General features: G+C 41.2%; 1 protein-coding gene across 1 annotated transcript in view; it reads left to right on the forward strand.

Annotated features, from left to right (window-relative positions):
• The window catches only part of LOC128405441 (synaptonemal complex central element protein 1-like), a 29,994-nt gene extending 20,519 nt beyond the window's left edge, over nt 1–9,475 (forward strand). Inside the window, exons 8-13 of the mRNA XM_053372094.1 lie at nt 2,987–3,050; nt 4,490–4,550; nt 6,363–6,477; nt 7,872–7,961; nt 8,604–8,702; nt 9,355–9,475. Of these exons, the coding sequence (XP_053228069.1) occupies nt 2,987–3,050; nt 4,490–4,550; nt 6,363–6,477; nt 7,872–7,961; nt 8,604–8,661 (388 nt within the window). The 3' untranslated portion in view covers nt 8,662–8,702; nt 9,355–9,475. The remainder of the gene's footprint in view (nt 1–2,986; nt 3,051–4,489; nt 4,551–6,362; nt 6,478–7,871; nt 7,962–8,603; nt 8,703–9,354) is intronic.
• Nucleotides 9,476–10,816: the final 1,341 nt, after the last annotated feature.

The following is a 10,816-nucleotide window of genomic DNA, read 5'->3' on the forward strand; positions in this document are numbered from 1 at the left end:
GGATTTGAAAATGGTATTGGTGCAATATATTCAGAACAGAAAGCTAAACTAATTGTGGTTACAGAAGAATTTAAGATAGAAAAAGGAACACGTCAGGGGTGCCCAATCTCTCCATTACTTTTTATATCGGTCCTGGAGGTTTTGCTAAATAGGATTAGAAGTGATCAGTTGGTTAGGGGGATTCAGGTCGGAGTTAAACAATATAAATTGAGAGCATTTGCAGATGATTTGGTACTTACTTTACAAGAGCCAGAATCTAGTACAAAAAGGGTTTTAGAACTAATCCAAGAGTTTGGTCAAGTAGCAGGATTTAAATTGAATAAAACTAAAACTAAGGTTTTGGAGAAAAATTTAACACCTATGGAAAGGGAGAGGTTTCAGAACGAGACAGGTCTAACGGTGGCTAAGAAAGTGAAATATCTGGGGATAAATATGACAGCTAAAAATCTGAATTTGTTTAAAGATAATTATGAAAAATGCTGGATAGAAGTGAAAAAAGACTTGGAAATTTGGACGAAATTGAAGCTTTCCTTGTTGGGTCGAATTGCAGTTATAAAGATGAATGTATTGCCTAGAATGTTATTTTTGTTCCAAACTTTGCAGATTGTGGATAAGATGGACTGTTTCAAGAAGTGGCAAAAAGATATTTCTAAATTTGTCTGGCAGGGCAAAAAGCCCAGAATAAAATTTAAGATATTAACTGATGCAAAAGAAAGGGGGGGATTTGCCCTGCCAGACTTAAAACTTTATTATGAATCAGCAGCTTTCTGTTGGTTGAAGGAATGGCTACTACTTGAGAACACAGATATTTTGGATTTAGAAGGGTTTAATAACATTTTTGGGTGGCATGCATATCTGTGGTACGACAAGGTTAAAGCCCACAAAGCTTTTAAAAACCATATTGTCAGGAAAGCATTATATAATGTCTGGATAAAATATAAGGATTTGTTGGAAAATAAAACTCCTAGGTGGTTATCTCCAATGGAGGCGAAGGCCGTGAAAAAACTCAATATGGGGCTGAAATGGCCGAAATATTGGGAAATTGTGGAACAGGAGGGGGACAAATGGAAATTGCAGAGTTATGAGAAATTAAAAGATAAAGTGCGTGACTGGCTTCATTATTATCAAATAATGGAGGTCTTTAAGTCAGACAGGAAAAATGGCTTCCAGGTGGAAAAATCAAAACTGGAGACAGAATTGTTAGAGTCCAAAACTAAGAATTTGTCAAAAATGTATAACTTGCTGCTGAAATGGAATACACAGGACGAAACAGTTAAATCAGCTATGATTAAGTGGGCACAAGACATTGGTCATAACATTATGTTTGAAGACTGGGAACGGTTGTGGACCACCGGCATAAAGTTCACGGTGTGTAACGCCTTAAAAGAAAATATTATGAAAATGATTTATAGGTGGTACATGACCCCAGTCAAACTTGCTAAGATTTACCACTTGTCTGACAATAAGTGTTGGAAATGTAAAGAGAATGAAGGTACATTCTTTCACCTCTGGTGGACGTGCCCAAAGATTAAGGCTTTCTGGGAGAAGATTTATAATGAAATAAAAAAGGTATTTAAATATACCTTTCTGAAGAAACCAGAGGCCTTTCTCTTGGGGATGGTCGGCCAGTTGGTGCTAAAGAAGGACAGGACATTCTTTATGTATGCTACAACAGCAGCAAGAATACTCATCGCGAAGTATTGGAAGACAGAAGAACTATCCACAGTGGAAGAATGGCAGATGAAAGTTATAGACTATATGAGACTGGCAGAGATGACCGGCAGAATCCGAGACCAGGGAAAAGAGACAGCGGAAGAAGATTGGAAGAAATTTAAAGACTATCTTAAGAAACATTGTAAAATTGTGGAATGCTAAGACGTTGTGGATTTGGAAAATATGAGGTTGTATGCTGTAACCATTATACAATATGAAAAGAAAGGTTAAAATTATTTATTAGAAATTAGGGAGGGATTTGTTGATCAAAATTAATTAGGGATTGGAATGCAGTAAGGGGAGGTATGAGGAGGTCGGGAAAATAAGTTTTATGGAAAAAAAAGGGTTTGAAATTATACATGTGGGTTTTTTTGTGTTTTGTGTGTGTTTATGTTTTTGTTTTTTGTTGTGATTTGTGTCTTTATAATGTGTGAAAAGCTAATAAATATCTTTAAAAAAAATAAAGTGTAGTTTGAACCTATAAAACTGTATGTGACTCAGGACTTCAAGGACTGCCTCTCCCCGCGTAAATCAATGTAATCTGAGGCCCTTCTTCATCTGACCCCTCCCCAGGAGGTCTAGATTGCAACATGAGAATTGGGCTTTTCAGTGGTGGCCTCCTGCTTGTGAAATGCTCTCCCCTGAGAGAGCACCATCTTTTTCTTTTGTAGGGGCCAGGCAAATACTTTCCTCTTTACCCAGGTTTTCGAAGGGTTTCAGGCATTAATTTATAAGCGTTTCAGGCATCTGCAACCTCTTTTGGTGGTATCGGATCTATCAGACCTGTCTCTTATCCATATAAAATAAAAACATTCCTTCCAGTAGCACCTTAGAGACCAACTAAGTTAGTTATTGGTATGAGCTTTCGTGTGCATGCACACTTTTCTTCAGATACCACTCTTATCCATATAGATATGTTTTTAGGCTTTATTGGTTGTGTTTTAGTTTTCAAGTCTCTTTGTGAGAAAAACAGGTAAGAAATATAATTAATAAAACAACACCAATATTCAACCTCCATATTCAGGACAGTATAATTCTGATTATCAAGTGTGGGGAGGGGGAAGAGGGAGATAGCTACTTGCTCTGCTTATGAGCTTTCTTTCAAGGGCATCTGAATGGTGCTTCTTGAATACTGAGTTCTGGGCTAGATGACCCCTTAGTGTGATCTAGCATAGGCAATTTTTAGGTTCCTCTCTTTAGGAAAGTTCCGTTCTCACCATTAACAGTTTTACTCTGTTCTATCTTGTCCTGTTTTTATTTTTCATGCCTTCAGACTGGAGTTTGAGCACCTACTTAATGAGCTGATGGAGAAGCACAAGAGTCTCTGGGAGCTTTACGTAAGGGCTAGGTTTTTGTCTTTACCATGAACTCAATTACTATAAAACCACTGCAGGATAAGTGACCTTCAGAAATGTTCATGTCCAAGTGACAATATGTGAATATAGTAGAAACTGAGAGTTGAGAGTCACTATATTCTGCCTTTAACTTTGGAAACAGAGTAACATCAAATGAACTTGAAACATTTGCGAACACCTGGAAATGGAGACTGTTGTATTCTATGCCTTGATTCAGAAATGTGCTAGAATATGGAAGTGCTGAGCAGCAAGGATGGGAGATGGGGACTTTAGCTTTCTTTTGATAGATGAAATGTATGAATGGAAAGATGCTCTGTCTGGAGCAGTTCAGTACATTGGAAATAAAAGCTGTATTGGGGGTGGAAGGAACATGGGAAGAAGTTTTATTTGTTCACAGATTGGTTGCTAGTTACTCTAGTGAACCACATTCATGCCTTAGCCTTGCTTTCCACAAACTGCACGCCTGTGTCCACTGGCACTTCAGAAGATGTCTCTCTGTAGCTTCCAAAAGCATGGTCAGCTTGCCTCATGTAGGATGAGGCAACATAAGATGTCAGACTGAAATGGGCTGAGCTGTTGCCACCTGAGCTCCAATGACACATGGAGCTAGCCTTTTGCCACTATAACTGTTATGAAGTGTGTGAAAGCTACTCTTGGCACACACTGATAGGATTATTGGATAGCTTATTGGTTGCTCTAGAGCAGCAAAAACATACACAGAGAGGGAACCATTAGCCCTATTCAGGTGTTTTGTACCTATTACACAGGTGGTACTGTGGTCTAAACCACCAAGTGTCTTGGGCTTGCCAATCGTAAGGTTGGCAGAAGGTAAATGGTGTTTCCGTGCACTCTAGCTTCCATCACGGTGTCCCATTGCACCAGAAGCGGTTTAGTCATGCTGATCACATGACCCAGAAAGCTGTCTGTGGAAAAATGCTGGCTCTCTTGGCCTGAAAGCAGAGATGAGAGCCACACCCCATAGTTGAATCTGACTGGACTTTACTGTCCTGGGGTCTTTTACCTTTTTTACTACTACTACTATTAATAATTTTATTATTTCTACCCCGTCCATCTGGCTGTCGAACCAGCTTCTCCTTCTTGATAACTGTACCACTCCCATCAAGTGAATATGTCTATGTTTCTTTGGCTGCTTCCACGAAACAGCCATTTGGACTTTAAGTGGCCATGCCTACTTCCAATACTGGGTAGCATTCCAACTGTCTTAAAATTGCTTCTAAACATGTATAATAGGACAAATTTTCGCAAACATGCAGATGAGTTTTCATGAAGCTTCAACAGAAATTCACAAACTAATGTGGAAGATTGAACTTACGACTGGAAGAATGAGAAATGGAGAGAGACCAAAACAGGCAGATTTGCCCCTCATTTCTCTCCCTTGAATTCTGTTTGCTGTGTTTCAGGCTAGGGAGAAACCAGCAGTGGCTGACATAAGAGAGAAGAAGGAGTGTTTGCTCAGTGAAGGTGAGAGTCTGTGGCTTTTTGGACACCTTCTAAGATAATTCATGAAGCTAAAAGTTATCTTAAACATAATTGTTCTACAATATTACTTACTTGTATGCCATCCAAACCCTTTTGATTCCTCCTCTATTTCCTTGGATAGCATTGCAACTGTATTTGTGAGTGCTGTGCAGAATGTGGGCTAACCATTTTTAATGATACTTAACTGGAAGTGTCTGTGAAATCATTAGTGTGAGAAGTGACAGAGCTCCTCACTTCTTCCCATATCAAAACCATTTTGTGATCTTAATAAAAATATAAATTCATTCAGAGGCCAAGCATTCAAGTGTACCATTCAAATATGGGCCTACTTATTGCTAAAAGGGTAGAAAACTGGCAAAGCTACCCCTGTCCCCTTCACCTCTTTTTATACTTAAAAGTAAAATTAAAAACAGAAGTTTTGAAAACAATAAACTCCCTATCTGCTGTATGCAGCAGTTTCTAGTCCCAGATTGGATTAGACTGGAGTGCAATTTCTCCTAAAACTGAACTACTTAAATGGAGAGGCATACACCCCCCCCCCAGGTACATCAGTTTACACACATGATCTCCCTGGAGAAGCAGCAGAGGCTATGGTGGTGGTGGCAGGAGTGCTTTAAGGAGAAAGTGAAGTTCCCTGTTCGGGAGTGGAAGAAAGCTACGCATTACTTGGGAAACAGATCCCATGTAACTAGTACTGAATAAGACTGTACTAGTGCAGTATTACAAAAATATATATCAAAAAACACTTCTTCTCTTGTTGTCTGGAAGTACAGTGGTACCTTGGGTTACAGATGTTGTAAACAAAAATTGCCCTTTTCCCTTATGGGGTATCCAAGAGCCTATATAGAGTCCTTACGTGGGTTCCCTATTGGTAGGAGAAAATAACAGAGGCCAACCAGAGAATACTGAGAAGCAAAGCAGCTAGTAAGCTTGATCTTTATTGATCTGTTGCAACAGGGTGCTCCCCTCACCCGCAGGAGAGAGGAAGGATCCAGAAAAATGGCATGCAAGGCCTTATAAAGACTTTTGAAATGCCCATCCTGTAGATCAGGACCACCCCCAGAAACATCATACATACATCACAGAAGGGGTGTAACCTAAGAGCACCCCTCATATATATCATACCTACATCACAAAAAAGGCAGTCTAAAACAGAAAATTTGAATGTGTTTTTCTCCTGTCCTTGTTTATCTCCTGTCTGGCAGGTTACTTGATTGGATTGCCTGGGTAGCCTGGCCAGTCCTTTGTAATGATAAATACTTAGTTCCTGGGCCAGGTCACAGGCTCACACCCTATTCAAACACAGACATACCCTTAAGACAGGATTTGTGAAGGAAAAGACAATGGGGAGGCTTTTCCACTTTGACCTTGCAGAGAAAACATTTGCTCAGTTTAGGAATCAAAATGGCTTCAGGTCGGTCTTCTTGTGCTGATCTATGTACGTGCTGTTATGAACATTACCATATATCTAAGACCTCAAAATTCCTATCACACAGACGCTTCAGGTTACAGACACTTCAGGTTGCAGACTCTGCTAACCCAGAAATAGTACCTCGGGTTAAGAACTTTGCTACAGGATGAAAACAGAAATCGCGCAGTGGGGGCGCAGCCGCAGCAGGAGGCCCCATTAGCTAAAGTAGTACCTCAGGTTAAGAACAGTTTCAGGTTAAGAACGGACCTCCAGAACGAATTAAGTTCTTAACCCAAGGTACCACTGTACCCTCATTTTTTGAGATAAATTGGACTTATTTACTTTGATATGCCTTTACAAATCCCTGTGTAATATTTCCTCAGATAAAATGATCCAGGAGAAACTGGCCCATGCCCAAGATGAATTAGATTTGATTAGCCAGTCGGTCTTCATTAAGGAGAGGGAGTTCCTGAAGAGCCAGGAGGCTGCAACAGCCTTGTGAGTATAGGCTAACCTGGACCCTTCTTTAGTGTAATACTGATTAAAACTCAGTTAACCATGTGCAATTTTTTTAAGGTATAAACGATCAATTTGCAAAGTGTGCTAAAGTAGGAAGGAAACGATCTTTTAAAAAAACCAAATATGCATGAACCACAGGTGCACCTCGCCCAGAAAGAAAGCCATGCCCTCATAAATGTGGCTCAGTAAGCTAGTAATAAGGGACGCGTGTGGCGCTGTGGGTTAAACCACAGAGCCTAGGACTTGCCGATCAGAAGGTCGGCGGTTCGAATCCCCGCGATGAGGTGAGCTCCCGTTGCTCGGTCCCTGCTCCTGCCAACCTAGCAGTTCGAAAGCACGTCCAAGTGCAACTAGATAAATAGGTACCGCTCCGGCGGGAAGGTAAATGGCGTTTCCGTGTGCTGCTCTGGTTCGCCAGAAGTGGCTTAGTCATGCTGGCCACATGACCCGGAAGCTGTACGCCGGCTTCCTCGGCCAGTAAAGCGAGCTGAGCGCCGCAACCTCAGAGTCGGTCATGACTGGACCTAATGGTCAGGGGTCCTTTACCTTCTAAGCTAGTAATAATTCACCTGATTCAGTGATTTTCAAACATTCAACCTAGGAGCCCTTTCCACAACAACTTGACTGCGAAAAACTCCCTGCACGTTATAGAATATTCTGGGGAAATGTTGGTAGTGAATCACAAGTCAAATCCAAATAGTATGCATTGCAACATATACATAATCTCTTGTTCATTTCAGTGGAGCTTCCCCAAAAGAAGATGGTAGATTGTGCTCACTTAAACACATTTCCATGTCTTGTTTTCCTTACTGTCCCAGTATAGAAACTTAGTTCAACTTTTGTATATATATTGTAACTTGGTAGGTTTGTAGTAACTAAGCCAGGGAGAAGGCCATATGGCAGCCCCAGAGAGGCATGAAAGAGGGTAGCCTGAGTCCTATGTCAGATTAAGAGCCAGAGGTTCTCCTGTTCTTGCTTAGGAATTCCTCAATGCTTAACTGCCTTTGCCACTTAGGAAGCAAGGTCACTGAGGTTTGGCGGTGCCATTTCCCCATCTGCAAGTGGAGCTAATGTGGCAAAGGACCCATACCCAAATGAAGGTAAGATGTCTTAAGTACTGAGTGCAAACTTAAGGCATGCTGCAAATGAAAAATTATGCCTGCAGGTTAGAGATGCCCCACTGCAGGTCTAATAACTTGACTTCAATTTACAGAGAATAAATAGGAGTATAAATGAAGTATAAATAGGAGAAGACTTTCCCATGTGAGTTGGGTTTGTGGAAGAGACCTGCTTCTTGCCCAGTTTTTTGTGCAGAAGTTAGAAAGGTGGATCCCTGGGAGCTGGACATCTGATTGCCTTCCTTTAATTTCCAGGAAGTTGTTTCAAGAGGAAAAGAAGGCAGCAAAAGAATACCTTGAAGCAGTCTCTAAGTACCATTCTGATCTGAAGCAAAGATGTAGCAGGTGAGCAGAAGGATGGGAGTGAACCGAGGGTTCTAGTTCTGGGATTCAGCTCTGGAAGATTCTAGGCCAGGAGACTGGAATCTAGGGTGCTAGCTTAATCCTCTGTCCTTGGAACAAAGTGCTTGATTTTTATAAAAGGATTTTGCTATGAGATGCAATACAAACTCTAGGCTCTATACCTTATTTGTGTAAATATTGGGAATCTAAAAGGATCTGTGCAAAACTCAATGTTGAAGGATTCTATATATTTCTCTCCTGGCTTTTCTGATGTGATTCTTCTTATCTCTTGTTATGATGGCTCTTTGTATCTGGGGAAATGCTGTGCGCTGCTTCTTCCATATTACTGCAGCTTCCACTCTTTGGAAAGTGACACCTGTGACTCCATTCACTATGCCTCCTTGAATCTCTATGTTCCCAGTTACATTGATTCATTCCACAGCCTCGGAATGATCCCAACAAGATGTGGCTGTAGTCTGTAGCTTATCACTTTTTCAGATATGGTAAGTTACTGAAGCACTCTAATCTGTTTTATTTCTTCCTAAGGAAGCATGAACCAAAACACATAGGGTATTTTGTAGCCTTGTAACAGTACCCATCATATCTCAAATTTTGAGGCCGGGTATCCTGTTTTTCTTCTTTCAGATTAAAAACAGAGCTGGAAGAGATGGAGATGGAGGATAGTAGCACCAGTGAGAATTAGTTTAAGATGCTGAGTGCTGCAGCAGAGGATACAGAGTACAGGTTAATTTTTATGGAGTCTTTAAGGCTGTTACTTTAAGGCTGGTTAGGACACGTCCCCATAGGAAGTTGTATGTAAAGTAGAGGCAAACTCTATTGGGAGTAGGGAGCAAGTCTGGCACTCTGAAATAAAACCAGATGAGAGAACAGATTATGAAAGGAGCAAATGAGAAAGCCAAGCAAATTAAAGGCTTGGGTTGACTCTGAAATATCAAAGTGGATCATGTGTGAGCTTCTAGTGATTGCAAACGGGCCAAGAAATTGGTAGGATGTAGAAATTAAAAGATGTGGGTTTATTGGTCAAAGTGGATTATAGGAAATACAGTGGTACCTCCGGTTACTAACTTAATTTGTTCCGGAGGTCCGTTCTCAAGCCGAAACTGTTCTTAACATGAGGTCCGTGCCGCCGGCATGCGACTTCTGCTCGCATCCTGGGGCAAAGTTCGCAACTAGGGGCATCTACTTCCGGGTCAGCGGAGCTCGTTACTTGAAGCATTCGTAAGGAGGGTGGTACATAAAACGAGGTTTCACTGCAAGGTTGTTCTTAGGCAAGACTTAGTTTACTAAACAGTGCAATGCTTCTCACAACACAGAAAGACATGCTATAAGAATTTTAGGGATAATTCTCTCATTTCATCCTCCCATCCCATGGCAGGTTCATGCGAGTGGAAGTTTGCTTTTAGTAGCAAGAAAAATGATAACCCCCTGAGGAATGTTGGTACCTTGCTTCACCCTCAACATTTGCAAGGCATTTGTTAATAAAGTAGTTTGATGGATTCTTTGTTTAGTTCTTAATGTTCATTGCTGCAAAGATGCTTCAGCTGCAATCTCCATTTAAAAGAACAACTGGTCTACAGTGGTGGGAAGGGATCCGAAAGAATGGGTTGTCCCTCCCACTCACTCTTTTAGACAGTATTATGTAAATTAAGCATGTTTACCTCACTGTGTGAGAGGACAGCCCACTTTTGTTCCTTCTTGTCTAGCTCCCAATGCAGGTCACGGCTGACTTTGTTGTCCTTGTTACAGGTAGGTAGCCGTGTTGGTCTGCTGTAGTCGAAACAAAATAAGAAAATTCCTTCCAGTAGCACCTTAGAGACCAACTAAGTATGTTATTGGTATGAGCTTTCGTGTGCACAAAGAAGTGTGCATGCACACGAAAGCTCATACCAATAACAAACTTAGTTGGTCTCTAAGGTGCTACTGGAAGGAATATTTTTATTTTGTTGTCCTTGTTGGCATAGGAGTACCAACCATTTGATTTACGGTACTTCCAATATTTTCTGGGATGTGTCTCTGACCTGTGGAACAAGGGAGAGACATGCCATCAGAGTGGGATCTTCCAAAAAGCAGGATTTTCTGATTGCAATGTTAAACCTACATGTGTAGGGTCTGTACAGAATCTGCCAGTGTAATCCTGCTTCTCATCTGCATGTGTTCAGCCTAGTTCACACATAATGCTAAGCCATGGTATGAAACAAATCATAGCTTACTGCCCATGAGAAACATGTTGGCTAGGGCATGTTGCTCAGTCACTCACCCTCTTCTTCTTGTGCTGGGTCAAGAGGAAATAAACCAAAGTGCTGGCCTAATTTTACATGCAAACCAGTACAGTGGTACCTCGGGTTAAGTACTTAATTCGTTCCGGAGGTCCATTCTTAACCTGAAACTGTTCTTAACCTGAAGCACCACTTTAGTTAATGGGGCCTCCTGCTGCTGCTGCTGCGCCGCCGAAGCACGATTTCTGTTCTCATTCTGAAGCAAAGTTCTTAACCTGAAGCACTATTTTTGGGTTAGCAGAGTTTGTAACCTGAAGAGTATGTAACCCGAGGTACCACTGTACTCATAGTTTATTTCACTCTAGACAAAGCAGAAGTCAAGGTTTGTTCTTGCTTACTGCTAGTGCATATGATGCTAAGCCAGTACTCCGGCTTATTTTCTCCTGGCACACAAAAAGACACGAGGGCTGGGCACCAGTGTGCTCCTCGCTTACAGTGAGCCATTGTTTATGGCTTACTGTTACATGCAAACCAGGTAATCATTTGAAGGGCGCAGTTATTTATTTTGTTTCACTGTTACCTCTGCTCAAACAGGTTTTAGCAGGATTGGCAAACCTTGCA

Source organism: Podarcis raffonei, chromosome 17, assembly GCF_027172205.1.
Source record: "Podarcis raffonei isolate rPodRaf1 chromosome 17, rPodRaf1.pri, whole genome shotgun sequence".
Taxonomy (NCBI): domain Eukaryota; kingdom Metazoa; phylum Chordata; class Lepidosauria; order Squamata; family Lacertidae; genus Podarcis; species Podarcis raffonei.